General features: G+C 48.6%; 1 protein-coding gene across 4 annotated transcripts in view; it reads right to left on the bottom strand.

The window, feature by feature from the left end:
* The window catches only part of ascc3 (activating signal cointegrator 1 complex subunit 3), a 661,661-nt gene that overhangs the window by 487,778 nt on the left and 148,004 nt on the right, over positions 1 to 25,879 (bottom strand). For all 4 annotated transcript variants that reach the window (XM_038799272.1, XM_038799275.1, XM_038799274.1 and 1 more), the window contains exon 12: positions 4,468 to 4,644. In XM_038799272.1, the coding sequence (XP_038655200.1) occupies positions 4,468 to 4,644 (177 nt within the window). The remainder of the gene's footprint in view (positions 1 to 4,467; positions 4,645 to 25,879) is intronic.

The raw sequence follows: 25,879 nt of genomic DNA, 5'->3' as shown, positions 1-25,879 counted from the left end.
TCGGGTGTTTGGTCCCATCGCTATGGGAAACGGGTCAGAAAGGGAGGGATGACCCGGGGCGAGCAAGGGACAGAACATGGCTAATCGACAGGGAGCAGGGACGGGTCGCCCAGCGATCCGATTGATTACGTGGAATGTAAGGGGGCTGAATGGGCCGGTTAAAAGATCAAGGGTCTTCTCGCACCTGAAAGGACTGAAGGCTGATGTAGCGATGTTGCAGGAGACTCACTTGAGGGTAGCAGATCAGGTCCGCCTGAGAAGGGGGTGGGTGGGACAGGTGTTCCACTCAGGCTTGGATGTCAAGAACCGGGGGGTGGCGATTCTGGTGGGAAAGAGGGTGTCGTTCGTGGCGGCAGAAGTGGTGGCAGACAAGGAGGGCAGGTATGTGATGGTGAGGGGTAGGTTGCAGGGAGAGAATGTGGTGCTGGTGAATGTGTATGCCCCGAATTGGGACGACGCGGGCTTTATGAGGCGCCTGCTGGGCCTCATCCCGGGACTGGAGGCAGGGGGCCTGATCATGGGAGGGGACTTTAATACGGTGTTGGACCCTGGGCTGGATAGATCGAGTTCCAGGACGAATAGGAGGCCGGCAGCGGCAGAGGTGTTAAGGGGGTTTATGGAGCAGATGGGAGGGGTAGACCCATGGAGATTTGGTAGGCCTAGGGCGAGGGAGTATTCTTTTTTCTCCCACGTCCACAGAGTGTACTCCAGGATAGACTTTTTCGTATTGAACAGGGGGCTGATACCGAGAGTGCAGGACACGGAGTACTCGGCCATTGCGATATCGGACCATGCACCACATTGGGTGGACGTGAAATTGGGGGAGGCGCGGGATCAGCGCCCGTTGTGGCGCCTGGATGTGGGGCTGTTGGCGGACGAAGATGTGTGCAGAAGGGTTAGAACGGGCATTGAGAACTATCTGGGTACGAACGACACGGGTGAGGTGCAGGTGGGGACGGTCTGGGAGGCCCTGAAAGCAGTGATTAGAGGAGAGCTGATCTCCATAAGGGCACACAGAGAGAGGAAGGAGAGGCAGGAAAGGGAGAGGCTGGTGGGGGAGCTCCTAGAAGTAGATAGGAAATATGCGGCGGCACCAGAGGAGGGGCTATTGAGGGAGCGGCGCAGTTTACAGGCCAGGTTCGACCTACTGACCACTAGGAAGGCGGAGACGCAGTGGAGAAGGGCGCAGGATGCGGCGTATGAGTACGGGGAAAAGGCGAGCAGGATGCTGGCACACCAGCTTCGTAAGCGAGATGCAGCCAGAGAGATTGGGGGAGTGAGAGAGAGGGGTGGGGACGTAGTGCAGAAGGGGCAAGAGGTGAATAGGGTCTTCAGGGACTTCTACAGGGAATTGTATAGGTCTGAACCGCCGAAGAGGAGAGGGGGAATGGAGAACTTTCTCGACAAATTGAGGTTCCCAAAGGTACAGGAGGAGCTGGTAGAAGGGTTGGGGGCGCCGATAGAGCTGCAGGAGCTAATTAAAGGGATAGGCCAGATGCAGGCGGGGAAGGCGCCGGGGCCGGATGGGTTCCCGGTGGAGTTTTACAGGAAATTTGTGGACTTGGTGGGCCCAGTGCTGGTGAGAGCCTTTAATGAGGCGCGCGAGGGGGGGGTTTTGCCCCCAACAATGTCGCAGGCCCTGATCTCCTTGATTTTGAAGCGGGACAAGGACCCGGTCCAGTGCGGGTCCTACAGGCCTATCTCCCTCTTAAATGTAGATGCCAAGCTGTTAGCAAAGGTCCTGGCAACCAGGATAGAGGATTGTGTGCCAGGGGTAATCCATGAAGACCAGACGGGGTTCGTGAAGGGACGCCAACTTAACACAAATGTCCGGAGATTGTTAAACGTGATCATGATGCCGGCAGTGGAGGGGGAGGCGGAGATAGTGGTAGCGCTAGACGCGGAGAAGGCATTCGATAGGGTGGAGTGGGAATACTTGTGAGACGTTGGAAAGGTTTGGGTTTGGGGAGGGATTTATCAAGTGGGTAAAGCTGCTCTATTCGGCCCCGATGGCGAGTGTGGTAACAAACGGGAGGAGGTCAGAATATTTTGGGCTCCATCGAGGTACTAGGCAGGGATGTCCCCTATCCCCCTTACTCTTTGCATTAGCGATTGAACCGTTAGCAATGGCACTGAGGGGTTCAGGGGGGTGGAGGGGACTGACAAGGGGAGGGGAGGAGCATCGGGTCTCGCTCTATGCGGATGACCTGTTGCTGTATGTGGCAGACCCGGAGGGGGGAATGCCGGAGGTTATGGAAATACTAGCGGAGTTCGGGGACTTTTCGGGATATAAATTAAATCTGGGGAAAAGTGAGGTCTTTGTAATACACTCGGGAGACCAGGGGGAGGGAATTGGGAGGCTCCCCTTCAAAAGAGCAGTAAAAAGTTTCAGGTACTTGGGGGTGCAGGTGGCAAAGAACTGGGGGACCCTCCACAAGCTGAACTTTTCTAGGCTGGTGGAACAGATGGAGGAGGAGTTTAAGAGGTGGGACATGGTGCCGCTGTCGCTGGCAGGGAGGGTGCAGTCAGTTAAAATGACGGTCCTCCCGAGGTTCTTGTTTTTGTTCCAGTGTCTGCCCATCTTCCTCCCTAGGGCCTTTTTCAAGAAGGTAACGAGTAGTATCATGGGGTACGTGTGGGCACATGGCACCCCTAGAGTTAGAAGGGTCTTTTTGAAGCGGAGTAGGGATAGTGGAGGGCTGGCGTTACCCAATCTTTCAGGATATTACTGGGCGGCAAATGCATCGATGGTACGAAAGTGGATGATGGAAGGGGAGGGGGCAGCTTGGAAGCGTATGGAGATGGCGTCCTGTGGCAACATAAGCTTAGGGGCACTGGTAACGGCACCATGGCCGCTCCCTCCCGCGAGGTATACCACGAGCCCGGTGGTGGCGGCCACCCTCAAGATCTGGGGGCAGTGGAGGCGACACAGGGGGGAAGTGGGGGGTTTGATAAGGGCACCACTAAGAGGGAACCACAGATTTGCACCGGGAAATACAGGAGGGGGATTTCTGAGCTGGCAGAGGGTGGGCATTAGGCAACTGAAGGACTTGTTTATAGAGGGGAGGTTTGCGAGCTTGGGAGAGCTGGAGGAGAAATTCGGGCTCCCCCCGGGGAACACGTTCAGGTACCTCCAAGTGAAGGCATTTGCCAGACGACAGGTAGAGGGGTTTCCCGTGCTTCCCGACAGGGGGGCGAGTGATAGGGTGCTATCAGGGGTCTGGGTCGGGGAGGGGAAGATCTCGGACATTTATAAGATTATGCAGGAGGTGGAGGAGGTACCAGTAGTGGAGTTGAAAGACAAGTGGGAGGTAGAGCTGGGGGAACAGATAGAGGATGGGACATGGGCAGACGCCCTAGAGAGGGTCAACTCGTCGTCGTCATGTGCGAGACTGAGTCTTATTCAATTTAAGGTACTGCATAGAGCCCACATGACGGGGACAAGGATGAGTCGGTTTTTCGGGGGTGAAGACAGGTGTGTCAGATGTTCGGGAAGCCCTGCGAATCATGCACACATGTTTTGGGCATGTCCGGCACTGGAGGAGTTCTGGAAGGGGGTGGCAGGGACGGTGTCGAGAGTGGTGGGGTCCAGGGTCAAGCCAGGATGGGGACTTGCGATCTTCGGGGTTGGGGTGGAGCCGGGGGTACAGGAGGCGAGGGAGGCTGGAATATTAGCCTTTGCGTCCTTGGTGGCTCGGAGGAGGATCTTGATTCAGTGGAGGGACGCAAGGCCTCCAAGTGTTAACACCTGGTTAAACAACATGGCAAACTTCATCCAATTGGAAAGAATCAAATTCGCCCTGAGAGGGTCGGTGCAGGGGTTTTTCAGGCGATGGCAACCCTTCCTGGACCTCTTAGATCAGAGATAGAAACTGGGGTCGTGACAGCAGCAACCCGGGAGGGGAGGGGAGGGCGGGAGGGGAGAGGGTGGGGGGGAGGGGAGGGGGGGGATAACAACGAAGGAAACACGGTATCGGTGGTGTCACGGGCAAGGCCTGCCCGAGGACACTGCCAGAAACAACAAGATGGTCTGGCGGCCAGTTCGTCGGCGGGGGGGGGGGGGGGGGGGGGGGGGGGGAGGCAAAAAAAAAAAAAAAAAAAAAAAAAAATGTCGGCCACTGATTTACAAACTTTTCCTGCCCTCCTGGCAACAGTGAGAACATTTCCTTTGAGAGCCTCCTTAAACCTCACGCCTTTACAAAGCATTTAAGTATGACCCAATCTATCCTTTTTTGGATTGGCATTTATTTGTTCCTTACATTTCTGAAATGCTTTTAAGTGCTTTCCTTTTATATTAGAGATGCTACATAAATGCTAGTGCAGTTCTGATGTCCCTCAATTCCCAGGCCCACTCATTCTAAATAATCCCAGTCTTAAAAGGTTCGCGCACTGCTTCCAAATTCATGAAAGAAACAGTCATAAACATCCTTTGAACTTACTGCATTTGCAAAGAAAACTGCCATTTACCTTGTTTGATGCTTTAACTCCTATGAAAGTCTGTTTCAGAGGCACAGGTCGAAAACGTCCATCAAAGAAAAACAGTCCAATATATGGATTTACATGGAGGAACGTGGCTACATCAAGGAAGTTTGGCAGGGTGGCTGATAAACCTAGAATTCTGATCATACTTTGGGTGGACTCAACCTGCAAGAAAGAAAAATGTTTTTTGTAACCAGTTGTAGTAAACAGCTTTATTTAGGATATCTTTTAGTTAAACTTCATATCATTTATACAGTGACTTTGCCAAAAATAAGTACTACTGCATTCATGTATACAACTACGCAGTCTATACAATCTCCTACAAATTAATATATATTGTTATTGCATCAATATGTAAACCAAAAATGAGAAGTCACATGGCTTGTATGTTGATCCAATAAATGTCATTTGATAATGGATCTGCAACCAAAACAGTTTTCTAAATACCTTTTCACAAAAGCTCTTTTTCAATACCACCAACTGGGCTAGCTATATAAATGTTGTGGCTACCAGAGCAGATCAGAAGCTAGGAATCCTGCAGCGAGTAACTCCCTCCCCCCCAACTCCAAGCTTGCACACCATCTACAAGGCACAAGTCAGGAGTGTAATGGAATACTCTCCACTTGCCTGGATAAGTGCAACTCCAACAACACTTAAGAAGTTCAACACCATCCAGGACAAAGCTGCCCGCTTGATTGCTCCCCCTTCCACAAACATTCAATCCTTTCACCACCGACGAACAGTGGCAGCTGTGTGTACCATATACAAGATACGTTACAGGAACTCATCAAGGTTCCTTAGACAGCACCTTTTAACTACCATCTAGAAGATCAAGAACAGCAGAAACCTGGGACGTAAAGAGGTTACCCTACAAGTCACTCACCATCCTGACTTGGAACTATATCACCATTCCTTCACTGTTGCTAGGTCAAAATCTTGGAATTCCCTTCCTAACAGCACTTTGGGTGTATCTACATTTCAGGGACAAAAAGGCAACTCACCACCATCACCTTCTCAAGGGCAACTTGGGATGGGGAATAAATGCTGGTCTAGAAGGCAATGCCCACAAGTGGAAAAAAAATACAATTGACAGTTGAACGGTTGTTTGGGGTAGGCAAAAATGTGGGGTTGAGGTTACAATCAGGTCAGCCATGAACTTATCAAATGGCGGAGAAGGCTCGAAGGGCCATGTGGCCTACTCCTGTTCCTAATTAGTATGTATCTACTTGTGTAAAGAGTAACCTGGCCAAAGAGTCCTGTCAAATCCCACTGAAGAGAATTAAAATTGTTGAAAACTTTCAGGGTTGAAGAGCTCACGTACATCATTGCCTGAGTGGTCAGAAAAGTTGATTTACTTATCAGAGAGAAGTGTCTTTTAACATCATCCACAAAGCCAGTAATGCATTAACAACATCAACCACAACTAATCAATTTGTGCTTCAATTACAGATATAAATCAAGTTCAAAAATGTTAACTGCACTTATTTTGAAGACCATAAAAATATATTACAGTTTGACTATCCTGTGGAAGTAGGACACACGGGCAATCAAATTTCTCAACACATAACAGAGACTGAAAACTTTTTCTTATAATTAGAAGCAGTTTGGAGAAAGTTTACTCGATTAATAACTGCAGTGGGTGGGTTTTTAAAAATGTATTTATGGGATGTGGGCATCACTGGCTAGGCCAGTATTTATTGTCCATCCCCAATTGCCCTCGAGAATGTGGTGATGAGCTGAGTTCTTGATCCGCTGCAGTCCATGTGGTGCAGGTACACTCACAGTGTTGTTGAGGAGGAAGTTCCAGGATGTTGAACCAGCGACAGTGAAGGAGCGGGCAATATATTTCCAAGTGAGGATGCTGAGTGGCTAGAAGGGAAATTTCCAAGTGGCAGTGTTCCCATTTGTCTGCTGCCCTCGTTCTTCTAGAAAGTAGAGCTTGTGGGTTTGGAAGGTGTTGCCGAAGGAGCCTTGGTGAGTTCCTGCAGTGCATCTTGTAGATGGCACATGCTGCTGCTACTGTGCATCAGTGGTGGAGGGAATAATTGTTTGTGGAAGAGGTGCCAATCAAATGGGCTGCTTTGTCCTGTTGAGCTGCTTTGAGTGTTGTTAGAGCTGCACTCACAAAGGCATGTTGAAAGTATTCCATCACACTCCTGACTTGGTGCCTTGTACATGGTGGACAGGCTTTGAGGAGTCAGGAGGGGAGTTACACACCTCTGATCTGCTCTTGTATCCTCAGTATTTATAGGGCTAATCCAGTTCAATTTCTGGTCAATGATGAACCCCAAGATATTGATAGTGGGGGATTCAGCGATGATAATGCCATAGAATGACAAAGGGCAATAGTTATATTCTCTCTTGGCATGAATGTTACTTTCTCCTTTCCAGCACAAACCTGGATATTGCATCTGGGGAGTCATGAATGGCGTTGAACATTATGCAATCATGAGCAAACATCCCCCCTTCTAACCATGATTAAAGGAAGGTACCTGATGAAGCAGCTGAAATGATTCAGCCAAAGACACTACCCTGAGGAACTGTTGCAGTTATGTCCTGGACTGAGATTATCATTATATCCCGACAGTGCAGAAGGCGGCCACCCAGCCCTTCAAATGAGCGTTCTACTACCCAGATCCACTGCCCCACCCACCCCAGTCTATCCCAGAACCGAACCTGCACAAAGGGATAATTTAGCATAGCACATCTTTGGATGTGGATAAAACCAGAGACCCCAGAGGAAACCTACGCAGACATGGGGAGAGTGCGCAAACTCCACGCAGACAATGACCCAAGGCTTGAATTGCACCTGGGTCCATAGCACTGTGAGGCAGCATTGTTAAACAGTATGCCACCGATTGACTTCCAACCACCACAACCGTCTTCCAGCGGAGGGGGTTTCCTGATTCCCATCGACTCCGGTTTTGCACAGGTTCCATGATGCAACACTCGATCAAATTCTGCCCTGACGTCAAGGGCAGTTATTCTTATCTCACTGCTGGAATTTAGCTCTTTTGTCCAGGTTTGAAACATGGTTGTAATGAGGTCAGGAGCGGAGTGACCCTGGCGGAACCCAAATTGAGCATCAGTTAGCAGCATATTGCTGAACAAATGTTACCTGATAGCACTCTTGTTGATCCTTTCAATCACTATACTGATGATCAAGAGTAGACTTAATGGAGCAGTAATTGGCAGGCTTTGATTTGCCCTGCTTTTTGTATACAGGATGTACCTGGCAATTTTCCTCATTGCCGGGTAGATGCCGGTGTTGTAGCTGTACTGGAGGGTTAACAAGTTCTGCAGCTCAAATCTTCAGTACTATTGTAGGATTGTCAGGACCATTGCCGTTGCTGCATCCAGTGCCTTTGGCCATTTCTTCAAATCCGGTGGAATAAAGCAAGTTGGCTGAAGACTGGCATCTGTAATGCTGGGGACTCCAGAGGAGGCCGAGGTGGTTCATCCTCTCGGCACTTCAGACTGGAAATCATTGTAAATGCTTCAGCCTTATATTTTGTACAATGTTCTGGGCTCCATAATTCTTTGAGGATGGGGATATTTGTGGAGTCTCCTCCTTCAGTGAGTTGTTTAATTGTCTACCATCATTCATGTCTGCGTCTGCGTGGGTTTCCTCCGGGTGCTCCTGTTTCCTCCCACAGTCCAAAGACGTGCAGGTTAGGTGGATTGGCCATGATAAATTGCCCTTAGTGACCAAAAAAGTGAGGAGGGGTGGGAAGGGTGGGCGATATGTTCCTGGAAGGGAGCTTTGCGAGTTTGAGGAGTTTGGAGGAGAAATTTGGGTTGGTAAGGAGAAATGATTTTAGGTACCTACAGTTGCGGGACTTTGTTCGTAGACAGGTCCCATCTTTCCCACGCCTCCCGCCAATGGAGATCCTAGACAGAATAGTCTCTAGGGGGGAAGAAGGGGAGGGTAGAGTCTTGGGTATTTATAAGGTGCTCATGAGGGAGGAAGGGTCCCAGACGGAGGAAGTGAAACTTAAATGAGAGGAGGAGCTAGGCGGGGAAATGGAGGACGGGCTGTTGGCAGAGGCCCTGAGTAGGGTAAATTCGACCGCGACATGTGCCAGGCTCGGGCTGATTCAATTTAAGGTCGTTCACCGGGCCCATATGACGGTGGCTCGGATGAGCAAATTCTTTGGGATAGAGGACAAATGCGCTAAGTGCGCGGGAGGACCAGCGAACCACGTTCACATGTTTTGGGCATGCCCTAAGCTTAGGGGGTACTGGGAGGGATTTGCGGGCGTCATGTCCCGGGTGCTAAAAACAAGGGTGGCGATGGGTCCAGGGGTGGCAATTTTTGGGGTTTCGGAAGACCCGGGAGTCCAGGGGGAGAAAGAGGCCGATGTTTTGGCCTTTGCTTCCCTGATAGCCCGGCGATGAATACTATTGGCATGGAGGGACTCAAAGCCCCCGAAGACTGAGTTGTGGCTTGCGGACATGTCGAATTTCCTGGGTATGGAAAAAATTAAGTTCGCCTTGAGGGGATCTGTACAGGGGTTCGCCCGGAGGTGGCAACCATTTGTTGACTTCTTTGCGGGAGAGTGAGCGTCAGCAGGGGGTTGGGGGAGGGGGGGGTGTAGAGTAGAGTAGAGTAGGAGGGATAAAATGGTGGGTAGTACCGATGGGAGAGGAGCGGGCTTGTGCAGTATGTTACGATTGAAGTATTGAAAGTACATGGATGTTTGCCCATTTCTGCCTTTTTTGCTTTCTTTCTGTTGATGTCTGTAACTGTTTACAAAGCCAAAAACTACCTCAATAAAATTGTTTATTAAAAAAAAAGTGAGCAGGGGTTATTGGGACAGGGTGGAAGTGAGGGCTAAAGTGGGTTAGTGCAGACTTGATGGGCCGAATGGCCTCCTCTGCACTGTATGTTCTATGAGAGAACATAGGTACCAGAACAGTAACAGAAGAACAAAGATAGAAAAGCAGAGTGGATAACAAACAGAGGCTTTTTAAAGCTAATTTATGTTTGAGCTACATTAGAACATACAGTGCAGAAGGCGGCCATTCGGCCCATCGTGTCTGCACCCAACCCACTTAAGCCCTCACTTCCACCCTATCCCAATAACCCCTCCTAACCTTTTTGGACACTAAGGGCAATTTATCATGGCCAATCCACCTAACTTGCACATCTTTGGAGTGTGGGAGGAAACCGGAGCACCCGGAGGAAACTGATGCAGACACGAGGAGAACGTGCAGCCTCCGCACAGACAGTGACCCAGCAAGGAATCAAACCTGGGACCGTGGCGCTGTGAAGTCACAGTGCTATCCACTTGTGCTACCGTGCTGCATTAGATGCAATAAGAGCATTTGAGACAACCAATGTAGGCTGGGGAAAATATTTTCATCACCTATTTTTCCGATAGGGGATACTTTGAATATTGCTTCCCCTTAAGTCAGCTATTTCTGTGTGGAACCCAGTGTCTGGACTAAAAGAAAGCCTCATTAGCTTTTGCTCATAAAAACAAACCAGATGTAACTTTTCAGAATTGAGCCCTGCTAAATACAGCTATCTGCCAGCTTGTAGAATATGATCACAGTTTAATCAATACCTCTGTAAATCAGAGAACAAACCTCGGTCATCTGTATTAATTTAAGCATGAATTAATTCCATCAATGATATAATGTAGATTAATTACTATATTTAGTAATTACAAGGATAATTCATCAGGCATGGAAAATATTCCAGTTGCTCTTTGGCAGGTTTCCCAGCAACAATTGCAGTCAAATTCATGAGATGTCTGTGCTAGTTACACTGGTCTCGAACTACATTTTATGTCAAGCATACAATTAGGCAAAATAACAATAAAGTATACATTCTTTATTGTTATAAATAGAAATATATTTACACTGATGCAATACTTTGTTGAATAAATAAAAGTATTTCACTGATCAGTAGATCTGTGTTTAAAAGAGGAAGATTCCAAACAATTCTGAACAATTTCCTGGGCTTCTATGACAAAGTCACAACCTCAGGGCACAATGGAAAGCTTTACTTTGCAAAATATCTGGACTTCTAAAAGATTCTGGCACTGTTCCATGCAGAGAATTAAAAAAGAATCTTCAGACATTCAAGCGGGACAGGTATGGTTAGCAAGGGAGGAGTTTATTGCCAATCCCTGGATCCAATGAGATCCACCATGTGATGGTGGGTCTTCCTGGGCAACTAGGGAGCTTGGTCCAACTAAGTGGCCTGCTAGGCAATGCAGAGGAAAATTAATGATTAATCTTGTTAGTGAGGACTAGAAGTCATATATATACACAAATATTCTGGACTGGCTTCTCCGGTCCCCCAGCCACGTATTTTGTGACGGCGTGCTATTCACTGGCAGCGGAATTCTCTCTTCCCACTGCTCGTCAATGGGAATTCCGGGAAGCTCAGACATCTGTTGGGTAATTGCCCTGCAATGGGGACCATCGGAAAATACAATATAAATCGCAAACTTCGGATGGTTCCTGCTGTCTTACCATCTCCATTCACCCATCCTCTCTCCCACAGGATCCTTCAGCTATCTCTCCAGCCTGTCCATTACCCCCGCCCCACACACCCAACTACTCTATCTCCTGCTACCCCCACCACTGACAACCCAACCATCACCACACCACCCTCCACACTTCCATAAATTCTATCCACTTACTTTATACATTTACCTTCTCCCTGGTTTCTCAAAGCAGTCAGATTAACTATTTTCCAGCAACCAGAGAGTTGGAAGGTCAGGCGCGATAGGAGCCGCTTCATTTCCAGGAAAGTAGATTAATTGTAGTGGGATGGCAATCCAACTCTGATTGCCACTCCACCCAAGTTATGGGCTATCTATTGCATTTCACTTCAGAGATATATTTTTCCTCTGCCTTTAATCAATTTTTCACCAATTTGCTATCTCACCTTTTTAGTATCATAGTCTTTTAGAGGTCAGTTCTGCAGAGTTTTATGGACGTGAGTTTCGTTAGAGTTTTCCACACAAATAGTACAGGAGAAGGGTTTTCGGATTCTCAGGCCATTGAGACCAATGGAGGAAGAAGCACCTGAAAAAATTAGAGGGAATGTTCTCGCTGAGAGCGCAAAGTGTACTGTTATGAGGATTTGAACTAGTCTGGCTGCGAGTGAGAAAATAGCAAAAAGACGTAGAAATGAGAGCAGAAAATAGAGAAATAAACAACAGTAAAATATGAAATATTCTCTCAATGAAAGATTGGCAAAGGTGACAAAGGAAGCATTAAATTGGAAGTACACCAATGTCTATAGTATGACTAATAAATTCAGTGAGCTGCAGACATACAATGTTACCAGGTTAAGATGTGGTTGCAGTTGTGGTAATAAGAAAGGCAAATGGAATTGTGCCATTTATAGCTAAAGGAGTATAAAAGTAGGGACGTGTTGCTGCAACTGTACAAGGGATTGGTGAGACCGCACCTGGAGTACTGTGTAATTTTGGTCCTCTTATTGAGAAGGGATGTAGTTGCATTCTAGGCAATTCAGAGGAGGTTCACTAGATTGCTTCCAGAGATGAGGGTTTTGTCTTATAAAGAGAGATTGAGTAGGTTAGGCCGATACTCTTTCAAGTTCAGAAGAATGAGAGGGGATCTAATTGAGGTATATAAGATGATAAAAGGTATTGCCAAAGTAGAGCGGATGCTTCCTCTTGAGGCAATCTAGAACGAGAGGCTATAGCTTTAGGATAATGGGTAGCAGATTTAAAACAGAGATGTTTTATTAGAGTGGAGAAAGTACTTCTCTCAAAGGGTCGTGAATCTGTGCAATTCACTTCCCCAGAGTGCGGTCGGGTGGATGCTGGGACATCGAGTAAATTTGAGGGGATTAGACAGATTTTTAATTAGTAATGGGTTGAAGGGTTGTGGAGAACGAAGTGCAGTTGAGGCTGAGATTAGATCAACCATGATTGTAATGAATGGCGGAGCGGGCTCGATGGGCTGAATTGCCTATTCCTGCTCCTCGTTCTTATGTACTTATGTTCATTAACGTGGCTCAAACAAGATCAGAAATAGATTTTTAATATTCTAGTTCATAAGTATTCAGGAACGATACACAAAAAAATTAAGATAACAAAGGATGATGTTACAGTCATAAATATAAAGAATATGTGATCTTTGTTTAAGTAGAGCTCCAAATAGTTAGAAAGATAAAAGACATGCATTTATTTAACAACTTTCATATTCACTGGATGTTCCAAAGTGTTTTACAGCCAATCAAGTTCTTTTACATCCATCTTTTACATCCATCTGAGAGGATATTTGAGGTCTGTTTATCATCTCATCCAACTAATGAACGGAGTCGGCACGTTCTCCCCGTGTCTGCGTGGGTTTCCTCCGGGTACCCCGGTTTCCTCCCATCGTCCAAAGATGTGCAGGTTAGGTGGATTGGCCACGCTAAAATTGCCCTTAGTGTCCAAAAAGGTTAGGTGGGGTTACTGGGATAGGATGGAGGTGTGGGTTTAAGTAGAATGCTCTTTCCACGGGCTGGTGCAGACTCGATGGGCTGAATGGCCTCCTTCTGCACTGTAAATTCTATGATTTAAAGGCCTCATCCCACTGCCAATGACATTTTCCAAATGGTGAATGGTTACTTTGTCACCTGGGGTGACTGCCCAGTAAAAGCTTACAGCCTCCCGGCAGGGTTGGGGCATTGCAGATGTAGGTCACTCCTGATCAGGCACTCCTGATCCACAAAGTGTCCTTCCATAAGAAAGGGTTGGCGCCACTAGAAGACCGGCCCTTGCAATCAGCCTCCGTCTCTCCTCGGTGAGGCTTGACTAATTAACGAGCCTCGAACCCACTTATCTTCACTTGATGCCTCCTCCATTGTGGCTAATCGGGACTGATCGCAATACTGAAGAGCTGTCAGCCGTCTGATTGGCTGGAAGCCCTCAAGATGGAGAACATCCTTCCTGAGAGGAGTGAAAGCCAAGACTGCAAGCAACCTCTTCTTCATTTGGATGGGGAAGCAGTTATAGTCCAATATCAAGACTAACAATTAATTCAACGGTTTCATTTGTCATGATGTGAATGGTTGTGGTGTCACTAGGAATGTGTCTAAACAACCCTCAGTTGCTTGAGGGAAAGCCACAGGTAGAACATGAGGAACAGCTCAAACTGTGATTGCGGACACCCAAGTCAGACATTGTCCACATACTGAACTTGGAACCTTATAGAAGACCTTCTGAAAATTCTAATGTATTACACCTATGATTACATCTATGATGCTAGTTGCACATTCAAAAACTCTCTAAAAGATCGGTTAAATGTTTTCCTTTTCATAAATAATAATCTTTATAAATTATGTTCCAAGCACACTGTTACCACATCCTTAATAATAGGTTCTATCCCGAAAACTAACCTTCACCCTTTTATTTCTTTCCAAAGTGATATTTGTGTCATTTTTAGCATCATAGAATCATAGAATTTACAGTGCAGAAGGAGGCCATTCGGCCCATCGAGTCTGCACCGGCCTTTACAAAGAGCACCCTACTCAAACCCACATCTTTACCCTATCCCCGTAACCCAGTAACCCCCACTTAACCTTTTTGGACTAAGGGGAATTTAGCATGGCCAATCCACGTAATCCGCACATCTTTGGACTGTGGGAGGAAACCGGAGCACCCGGAGGAAACCCACGCACACACGGGGAGAACGTGCAGACTCCGCAGACAGTGACCCAAGCCGGGAATCGAACCTAGGACCCTGGAGCTGTGTAGCAACTGTGCTAACCACGATGCTATTCTGCTGCCCATTATCTCATCCCTCACGAACAAATTATGTCACCCCATCGCCTCCTGCTTATCTTCCCAGTCCTTCTTAAAACACCATTTCTTGCAAAATAATTTCCAACCAACATCCAATGTTAAATAGGTTTCTCTCACCTCTTTCCTCCCTTTAAGAACATAAGAACTAGGAGCAGGAGTAGGCCATCTGGCCCCTCGAGCCTGCTCTGCCATTCAATAAGATCATGGCTGATCTTTTTTGGACTCAGCTCCACTTTCCAGCCCGAACACCATAACCCTTAATCCCTCTATTCTTCAAAAAACTAACTATCTTTATCTTAGAAAACATTCAATGAAGGAGCCTCAACTGCTTCACTGGGCAAGGAATTCCATAGATTCACAACCCTTTGGGTGAAGAAGTTCCTCCTAAACTCAGTCCTAAATCTACTTCCCCTTATTTGGAGGCTATGCCCCCTAGTTCTGCTTTCACACCCGCCAGTGGAAAAAACCTTCCCACATCTATCCTATCTATTCCCTTCATAATTTTATACGTTTCTGTAAGATCCCCCCCCCCCCCCCCCCCCCCCACCACCACCACCACCACCACCACATCCTTCTAAATTCCAATGAGTATAGTCCCAGTCTACTCAACCTCTCCTCGTAATCCCACCCCTTCAGCTCTGGGATTAACCTAGTGAATCTCCTCTGCACACCCTCCAGCGCCAGTATGTCCTTTCTCAGGTAAGGAGACCAAAACTGAACACAATTCTCCTGGTGTGGCCTCACTAACACCTTATACAATTGCAACATAACCTCCCTAGTCTTAAACTCCATCCCTCTAGCAATGAAGGACAAAACTTCATTTGCCTTCTTAATCACCTGTTGCACCTGTAAACCAACTTTTTGCAACTAATGCAGTAGCACACCCAGGTCTCTCTGCACAGCGGCATGTTTATCATTTAAATAATAATCCCTGTGCTGTTATTCCTACCAAAATGGATAACCTCACATTTGTCAACATTGCATTCCATCTGCCAGACCCTAGCTTATTCACTTACCCTATCCAAATCCCTCTGCAGACTTCCGGTATCCTCTGCACTTTTTGCTTTACCATTCATCTTCGTGTCATCTGCAAACTTGGATACAATGCACTTGCTCCCCAATTCAAAATCATCTTTGTAAATTGTGAACAATTGTGGGCCCAACACTGAACCCTGAGGGACACCACTAGCTACTGATTGCCAACCAGAGAAACACCCATTAATCTCCACTCTTTGCTTTAATTAACCAACCCTCTATCCATGCTACTACTTTACCCTTTATGCCATGCATCTTTATCTTATGCAGCAATCTTTTGTGTGGCACCTTGTCAAAAGCTTTCTGGAAATTCAGATATACCACATTCATTGGCTCCCCGTTATCTACCGCACTGGTAATGTCCTCAAACAATTCCACTGAATAAGTTGGACACGACCTGCCCTTTATGAATCCGTGCTGCCAGAACGGTTGCGTCTGCCCAATGGGACAATTTCCATCCAGATGCCTCGCTATTTCTTCCTTGATGATAAGATTCCAGCATCTTCCCTACTACCAAAGTTAAGCTAACTGGCCTATAATTACCCACTTTCTGCCGACCTCCTTTTTTAAACAGTGGTGTCACGTTTGCTAATTTCCAATCCACCCGGACCACCCAGAGTCTAGCGAATTTTGGTAAATTATCACTTGTGCATTTGCAATTTCCCTGGCCATCTTTCAGCCCTCTGGGATGCATTCCATCAGGGCCAGGAGACCTGTCTACCTCTAGCCCCATTAGCTTGCCCATCACTACCTCCTTAGTGATAACAATCATCTCAAGGTCCTCACTTGCCATAACCTCATTTCCATCAGTCACTGGCATGTTATTTGTGTCTTCCGCTGTGAAGACCGACCCAAAAAACCTGTTCAGTTCCTCAGCCATTTCCTCATCTCCCATTATTAAATCTCCCTTCTCATCCTCTAAAGAACCAATATTTACTTTAGCCACTCTTTTGTGTTTTATATATTTGTAGATGCAGTACTGGATGAGCAAAAATCAAATAATAAATAAAATATTGGGAAAATTGAAGCCATTGTTTTTGGTCCGTGCTCCAACCTCCATTCCCTAGCTACCAACTCCATTTCTATTACTAGAAACAGTCTGAGATTAAGTTTGCAAACTTGCTATCACATTTGACCTGAAAATGAGCCTCTGACCTCATATACATGGCGTCACTAAGACAGTCTATTTCTGACTTCATATCACCCACTAGTGTCTCAACACATGTGCTGCTGAAACCTTCATTCCTGCCTTTGTTAACTCCAGATTTAATTATTTCGACACATTCTTAGGTGCTCTCGCACATACTACCCTCCATAACCTTGAAGTCAATGCAAAACTCTGCTGCCCTTGTGTTAATTCATAGCAAGCGCTATTCCCTACCATCTGTATGCTCACTGACTTACATTGGCTCGCTGTCAAGTAACAAATTGATTTTAAAACTCTAATCTGCATTTACAAATTACTCTTTGGCCTCATCGCTCCCTATCTCTGCAATATCCTCCATCCACAACACACTCCACAGTATCTGCACTGCTCTTATACATCCACAATCCTACCATTGTACAATCAGCATTCTGTGCCGCGACGCTAACATTTTAAGATGACAGCTAATAGAGTTTCCCGAAACTTTACTTGATTGCCTTTAGGGGTCATAAGAAATTGCCCAGCATTTCCAAATTGCTGCAGTTGTCTATGCTCTTTCGGGAGAATTGCCTAACAAGGAAGAATGAGTAAATAGCATACATAGACTTTGCCATGTAGGATAGCGCAGGTTTAGCAGACCAGATGGACTTTTGCCGTCTGTTTTGGATTCTATATTTCAAACAAACAACGCAAGCAATAAGTTAGGTTGTAAGAATTAGTAGGAATTCAGTAATGGGGAAAAGGCAGGAAAATGGGGATGAGAAAATATCAGCCATGATTGAATGACGGAGCAAACTCGATGGGCCAAGTGGCCTAATTCTGCTCCTATGTCTTTTGGATAAAACAGGCAAATGTCCTAAAACATAGCAGAAGAAAATTACTGTGAAAATACCAATTCCACAAATTAAATAGAGTTTCATTCACAATTAAAAACCTACGGTTCATACTATCTGACTTCGGTCTATCGCCCAGAAGTTATGAGAGACACAATTTTTAGAAATTTCCAATCGAACAGAACATATTTCTCGAAAAGAAAATGCATCAGCCATTCAGCCTCTTCAGCCATTCAATAAGATCCTGGCTTATCTGTTTGCGTTACGGGTTCTACATTCCCAACTACCCCTGATGACCTTTGATTCCCTTGCCTAACGAGAATCTATCTAACTCTGCCTTAAAAAAATTCAGTGACCCTTCTGAGCTAGACAGTTCCAAATTCGCACAACCCTCAATGAAAAGAAAATCTCTTCATCTCTGTCCTAAAACAGCGACCCTTTAAAACAGTGCCCCCAGTTCTGGACTCACCCAGAAGAGGAAACATCCTTACCACGTCTATTTACATACTTCAATCAAGTTACCCCTAATTCTCCTAGACAGCAGTGGAAACAAGCCCAGCATGTCCAACCTCTCCTTATAAGAGGTATTAATCTAGTAAACCTCATTTCAGACTGCACATCATCACTGTGCCCCAGTTCATTTGTGTAAGTCCAGTAAGTAATCTGCACTGCTGCATTAGCTCTTTATCTTCTGAAAGGAAAGAATTATAGTACTGGAACACTTACAAAACGGACAAAAATCACTGGGTCACAAGACATCCAATTTAATGTGACCATAAGAAATCCTTTTGACGGAGTTTAATAATGTTGAATTTACTCCAAACCTTTAGACGCCTTTCTTCCTGGCTTGTCAGACATTAGATTTTTAGAGCGCTCTTTTAAAAAAGACAATTCAGCAATATTATTCTTAATGTGGCAATAGCTTTTTGGTAAATAAATACTTGGCACATAGTATCGCACAATACATCATCAGTTCCCCCAATCTCAAAGTTGGCAACATCAGCAAACTGTTAGCAATGAGATTTAAGATCAATGGGGCCCATTTCAACTTGCTGAACTGACAGTCACAAAATGCTAAATACGTCACCAGGGGCTGAGTAGTCTTATTGCCCTGCGTTTTTTTCTTGACTTTAAAATTCTCATCCGTGTTTTCAAATCCCTCCACACCTGTCTCCACCACTGTAATCCCCTCCAGTGGCACACCCCTCCGAGCTATCTGTGCTCCTCTATCACTGGCTTCTTGTGAATTCTCAATTGTAATTACATACGAATTAGGAGCAGAATAAGGCCACTTGGACCCTGAAACCCACTCCATGATTCAATTAGATCATCGCTGATCTGCTTGTAACCTCAATTCTACATTCCCACCTCCCCCGATAACCTTCCACCCCCATGTAAATCAAGAATTTATCCATCCTTGCCTGAAAAATATTCAAAGACTCGGCTTCCACCAAGCTTTGAGAATGAGTTCCAAAGACGCACTACCCTTTTGAGAAAAAAAAGATTCTCCTCATAACTGTGTGATCCCTTATTTTAAACAGTGAGTTCCAATTTGTGATTACTGCACAAGTGGAAACAGCCTCCCCACATCCATCCTGTCAAGATGCCTCAGGATATTATCTTTCAATCAAATTGCCCCTTACACTTTTAAATTCCAGTGGATACAAACCTAACCTGTCTTTTCTCATAAAATAACCTGCCCAATCCTGATATTAGTCTAGTATTTCTTTGAACTGTACCTAATGTCCACTATGATTGCTCCACCATTGGTGACAATGCCTCAGTCATCAAAGCCCCAAATCTTGGAATTCCCTCTTGACACTTCCCTGCCTCGTTTTCCTCCTTCGGGACATTCCTTAAACTCTACCTCTTTGACCAAGCTTCTGGTCACTTGACCTAATATCTTTGGACATAGCTTGGTGTCATACTTTGTTGTATAATGCTCCTGTGAAGCTTCTTGGGATACTAAATTACATCAAAGGCACTCTATTGTCTATCCATACACAGGAATTGGGCATCACTGGTCAATCCAGCATTTATTGTCCATCCTTAATTATCTTTAGGAAAAAGAGTTTGAGTAACTTTCTTGCACTATTGCAGACCATGTGCTGAAGGTACGCCCACAATGCTGCTGGCAGTTTGGTACAACATGTCGACGTTCTTCATAGATCCTAGAATTTACAGTGTAGAAGGAGGCCATTCAGCCCACTGGATTTACACCGGCACTTAGAAAGAGCACCCTACTTAAGCCCAGGGCTCCACGATCCCTGTAACCTAGTAACCCCATCTAATCTATTTTGGACACGAAGGGCAATTATGCAGGCCAATCCACCGAACCTGCACATGTTTGGACTGTGGGAGGAAACTGGAGCACCCGCAGAGACAGGGAGAACGTGCAGGCTCCACATAGACAGTGACCCAAGCCGGGAATCAAATCTGGGACCCTGGAGCTGTGGAGCAATAGTTATAACCACTGTGCTATCATACTGCCCACCATCAGGACATTAGCAAAAATACCCAACATAAAGTGCATACTTCATGAGGACAGAGGACTGATTGGAAGAGGCATTGGCATGGAAACAAGCTGCTATAGTGGGACTTTAACCCATGTCCCCAGAGCATTAGCTTGGGCCTCTGGATTACTAATCCAGTGACATTACCACAATGTCACCCTCTCCCCATGACACAAGTGATATTTCAAACCAAAACAAATTAATCTCACTCTACACAAGAGTCAGTTTCTCTATTCTGAACAAAACAGTAGGCATGAAAATGTGTATGGGTACCTAGAATTGAGTTTTTCTAAACCTTTGGTCTTCGTCTTGATAAATTGGTCTGGAATGTATACATTGGAATTTGCTAGACACAAAATTAATTTGTGTCTTGTCACATGGCTTTTTGATAAATAAACACAATGGTATGAAGGACTGTCCAAAAAAAACCTTCCAACGCGACCTATAACTAACACCACGGGTGGAATTCTCCGACTCCCGCAGGATTGGGAAATCACCCGGGGCCGGCATAAATCCCGCCCCCACCGTGGCCGGAATTCTCCGCCACCCGGGAATCGGCGGGAGTAGGAATCACGCCCCGCCAATCGGCGTACCCCGCGCGGCGATTCTCCGGCCCGCGATGGGCCGAAGTCCCGCCGCTGACAGGCCTCTCCCGTCGACGTGGTTTAAACCACCTCTGGTGCCGGCGGGATTGGCGGCGCGAGCGGGCCCCCGTGGGAGGGGCGATCGGACCCCAGGGGGTGCCCCCAAGGTGGCCTGGCCCGCGATCGGGGCCCACTGATCGGCGGGCGGGCCAATGCCGTGGGGGCACTCTTTTTGTTCCGCCGCCACGGCCTCCACCATGGCGGCCCCCCTACCGCGCATGCGCCGGTGGTAACGTCAGCAGCCGCTGACGCACCGGCGCATGCACGGACCGGCGAAGGCCTTTTGGTCAGCCCCGACGCTGGGCGGCGTAGCGCCAGAGACCGTTGGCACCAGTTTTGGCGCCATCGGCGGAGTGGAAACCATTCCGGCGCGGGCCTAGCCCCTAAAGGTGCAGAGAATTCCGCACCTTTGGGGAGGCCCGACCCCGGAATGGTTGGCGCTACTCCGGGACCCCCCCCACCCGCCCCGCAGGGTAGAGGAGAATCCCGGCCCATATGTGCAGGACTTGATTTCCTAATTTCATACTGTGCCGAACGCACCCCCCCCCCCCCCCCCCCCCGTGCATGGCGAGAGTTTCCTCCGGGTGCTCCATTTATCTCCCACAAGTCCAGAAAGACGTGCTTCTTAGGTGAATTGGACATTCTGAATTCTCCCTCAGTATACCCAAACAGGCGCCGGAGTGTGGCGACTAGGAGATTTTCATAGTAACTTTATTGCAGTGTTAATGTACGCCTACTTATAAACTAATAAAGATTATTAAAATTGTTTCAACTGTTGCAAAAATTTGGGCAACTGTTTTATATTGTAAACAGCTTGCAAAGTATTAGAAGAATGGGAGACAAACAATCTAGGGAAAGTCAAATTTAAAAATTGTTTGTTGAAAGAGAAGTGATGTGGTATTTAATTGAGCAAATATTCATCCAAGCGGTTGATTTACAATTACTGTCCGATCATTGATCATCTGAAAACAGGTGACAGACTAAGGAAAGCGGAGGTAGGGAATCTCTGCTCCTTGGGCGTCTCCAGGTCCAGCTGATGCAATCTTCAGCTTGGCCTTTTTTTTTTAATTTATTCAAATTTTAACCAACAAAACAAAGCAAAACAATAACCCCCCCCCCTATACAAAAGCAATAAATTAACAAAAATAATGAGCATGAAACCATGAAATCACACACCCATCCCCCATAGCGAACATGTAACCCCCCCACCCATCCATCCCCCCCCATCCATCCCATCCCCCCCCACCCACCCATTCCCCCCCACCATCCCCCCCCCCCATCATCTCCCCCATTCCCCCCCCCACCATTCCCCCCCCCATCATCCCCCCCCCCCGTGTTGCTGAAGTTGACCACCCCCTAATACTCCACCAGGAAGTCTAGAAACGGCTGCCACTGCCGAAATAACCTTTGCACCGACCCTTTTATGGCAAACTTGACCCTCTCCAGTTTGATGAACCCAGCCATGTCGTTGATCCATGATTCCGCGCTTGGGGGCTTCGCATCCTTCCACTGTTAAAGAATCCTGCGCCGGGCTACCAGGGACGCAGAGTACCGGCCTCTTTCACGTCCTGCACTTCCGGCTCCGATGCTACCTCAAAGATTGCGAGCCCCCTGCTCGGCTCCACCCTGGAGCCAGCCACCTTTGATAAGGTCCCCGCAACACCCCTCCAAAAGCACTCCAACGCAGGACACGCCCAGAACATGTGGGTGTGGTTTGCTGGGCTCCCCGAACACCTGTCCTCTCCCCCAAAGAACCGGCTCAGCCTTGTCCCAGTCATATGCACCATGTGCAGCACCTTTAGTTGGATTAAACTAAGCCATGCGCAAGAGGAGGAGGAATTCACCCTCCCCAGAGCATCCGCCCACGTCCCCTCATTGATCTCCTCTCCCAGTTCCTCCTCCCACTTCTCTTTCAGCTCTTCCACCGAGGGCCTCCTCCCCCTCCTGCATTACTTGGTAGATTGCCGAGATCCTCCCCTCGCCAACCCACACCCCCGAGAGCACCCTGTCCTGAACCCCCCTTGGCGGCAGCAGTGGAAACTCCGCCACCTGCCACCTAACAAACGCCCTAATCTGCATATACCTGAAGGTCTTCCCTGGAGGGAGACCCCCACCTCCCCTCCAATTCCTCCAAGGCCACAAACTTCCCATCGAGAAAGAGGTCCCCCATCCGCCTGATACCTGCCCTGTGCCAGCTCAAAAACCCTCCGTCCATCCTCCCTGGTACAAACCGGTAGTTCCCCCGTATCGGGGACCAAACTGAAGCCTTCACCTCCCCCCATGCCGCCTCCACTGCCCCCAGATTTTGAGGGTAGCCACCACTACCGGACTCGTAGAAGACCTTGCTGGGGGGAGCGGCAACGGCGCCGTCACCAGCGCCTCTAGGCTCGTGCCCACACAGGACGCCACCTCCAACCTCTTCAATGCCGCCCCTCCCCCTCCATCACCCACCCACGTATCATTGCCACGTTCGCAGCCCAGTAGTACCCACACAGGTTGGGCAGCGCCAACCCACCCACTTCCCTATCCTGCTCCAGGAATACCGTCCTCACCCTTGGGGACTTCTGCGCTCACACAAACCCTGTAATACTCCTACTGACCCTCCTGAAAAAAGCCTTGGGGATCACGATGGGTAGACACTGGAATAGGAACAGAAACCTCGGGAGCACCGTCATTTTGACCGACTGGACCCTGCTCATTAGGGAGAGTGGCAACACATCCCACCTCCTAAACTCCTCCTCCATCTGCTCCACCAGCTTCGTAAAGTTGAGCCTATGCAGGGCCCTCCAGCTTCTGGCTATCTGAAACTCATCTCTGCCCTTTTCAGCGGAAGTTCCCCTATCTCTCTCTCCTGGTCCCCCAGCGTACGACAGCCGATGCTAACCCCCCCCCCCCCTCCAGTTCCTCGACTCCCTCAGCACCATGGCCAGGGGTTCAATCGCCAATGCAAACAGCATGGGAGACAGGGGGCACCTCTGCCTTGTCCCCCGGTACAACCGAAAGTTCTCCGATCTCCTCCCATTCGTCAACACACTCGCCACCGGGGCATCATACAACAGTTTCACCCACCTAATAAATCCCTCACCAAACCCCAACCTCTTCAAAACCTCCCAAAGGTATCTCCACTCCACCCTGTCAAAGGCCTTCTCCGCATCCATCAACGCCACTATCGCCGCCTCCCCGTCTACCGCCGGTATCATTATGACATTGAGAAGCCTCCGCACATTAACGTTCAACTGCCTCCCCTTCACAAAACCCTTCACAATATCTTGGCCAGCATCCACATTGAGGAGCGAAATCAGCCTATATGATCCACATTGAAGGGGGTCCTTATCCCGCTTCAGAATCAATGAGATTAACGCCCTGGACATCGACGGGGTCAAAGCCCCCCCTCCCTTGCCTCATTCAATGTCCTCACTAGCAGCGGGCCCAGCAGGTCTGAAAACTTCTTATAAAATTCAACCGGGAACCCATCGGGTCCCGGTGCCTTCCCTGACTGCATGCTCGCCATCGCATTAACCAGCTCCTCCAGCTCAACTGACGCCCCCAGACCCTCCACCTGCTCCTCCTCCACTCTCGGGAACTCCAGCTCGCCCAAAAAGCGGTCCATTCCTCCCTCCTCCACTGGGGGCACTGACCGGTACAACTCCTCATAGAAGGTCCTAAACACTCCGTTAATGCCCCTCGCACTCCGCACCAGACTCCCTCCTCCATCCCTAATTTCCCCTATCTCCCTCGCTGCCTCCCGCTTCCGGAGCTGGTGCGCCAGCATCCGACTCGCCTTCTCCCCGTATTCGTATACCGCCCCTTGCGCCCTCCTCCACTGCGCCTCCGCTTTCCTGGTGGTCAATATATCAAACTCCGCTTGGAGACTACGATGCTTCCTCAATAGCCCTTCTTCCGGGAGCTCCGCGTACCTCCTGTCCACCCTCACCAACTCTTCCACCAACCTCTCCCTTTTCTCCCCCTCTCCCTATGTGCCCTGATGGAAATCAGCTCCCATCTAACCACCGTCTTCAGCGCCTCCCAGACCACCCCCACCTGCACCTCCCCATTATCATTCGTTTCGAAATACCGCTCTATGCACCTCTGGACCCACCCGCATACCTCCTCGTCTGACAGCAGCCCCACCTCTAACCTCCACATCGGGCGTTGGTCCCTCCCCTCCCCCAGCTCTAGATCCACCCAATGCGGGGCGTGATCTGAGATGGCTATTGCCAAATATTCCGCCCCTACCACCCTCGGAATCAACGCCCTGCTAAAGACAAAAAAGTCAAACCGGGAGTAAGCCTTGTGGACATGAGAGAATAACGAGAATACCCTAACCCCCGGCCTCATAAACCTCCAAGGATCCACCCCTCCCATCTGGTCCATGAACCCCCTCAGCACTGTGGCCGCCGCCGGCCTCTTACCCGTCCTGGACCTGGAGCGATCCAGTGCTGGGTCCAGCACTATATTGAAATCTCCTCCCATTATCAAACCCCCAGTCTCAAGGTCTGGAATCCAGCCCAGCACACGCCGCATAAAGCATGCAACGTCCCAATTTGGGGCGTACACATTAACCAGCACCACCCGCTCCCCCTGGAGCCTACCGCTCACCATTACGTTTCTGCCACAACTATCCGCCACCACACTCGACGCCACAAATGACATACCCTTCCCCACCAAAATTGCCATCCCCCTGGTTCCTCCCATCCAACCCCGAATGGAACACTTGCCCAACCTACCCCTTTCTCAACCTCACCTGATCCGCCTCCCTAAGGAGCGTCTCCTGGAGCATAGCCACATCCGCCCCCAGCCCCTTCAAATGTGCGACCACCCGGGCCCACTTAACCGGCCCATTCAGCCCCCTTACATTCCATGTGACCAACCGAATCGGGGGGGCTATTCGCACTCCCTCTCCACCGGTCAGCCATAACTCTTCCTCGGCCAACCACGTGCCCGCAGTCCCCGCACGGCCCGTTCCCCACAGTGGCAGATCCTCACCCTGACCCCTCCTAATACCATTAGTTCCCCTTCGGCCCTTCCAGCAGCAATCCTGTACACCCCCACCCCCCCCCCCCCCACCCTAGCTGCGTTGCCCCTCTCGTTGTACTTCCGTAAGTCAGCTGACTCCTGCTGACCCCGGCTGCTCCCGCCACCCCAACGACCCCCCCCCCCCCCCCCCCCCCCCCCCCCCCCCCCCCCCCCCCCCCCGGTGTAACACTACCACCCTTCCCCCCGACCGGCACAGTCCCCTCCCATTCCGACTCCAGCGCGGGAAAAAAAGGCCCGCGCCACAACGGGCCTGCAGAACATTCCCCACGGGTTCTCACAAGAAAAACAAAATCAAAAACCAACACAAAAGAGCAAGGGAGAACAGAGCCTCCGAACACTGTACATCAGTCCCCCACCCCCCCTCAATCCTCAGTCCGAGTCCAGCTTCTCTGCCTGGACAAAGGCCCAGGCCTCT

This window comes from Scyliorhinus canicula, chromosome 6 (genome assembly GCF_902713615.1).
Source record: "Scyliorhinus canicula chromosome 6, sScyCan1.1, whole genome shotgun sequence".
Lineage (NCBI taxonomy): Eukaryota > Metazoa > Chordata > Chondrichthyes > Carcharhiniformes > Scyliorhinidae > Scyliorhinus > Scyliorhinus canicula.
Note: the sequence above shows the minus strand (reverse complement) of the source record. Positions and strands in the feature narration are given on the sequence as shown.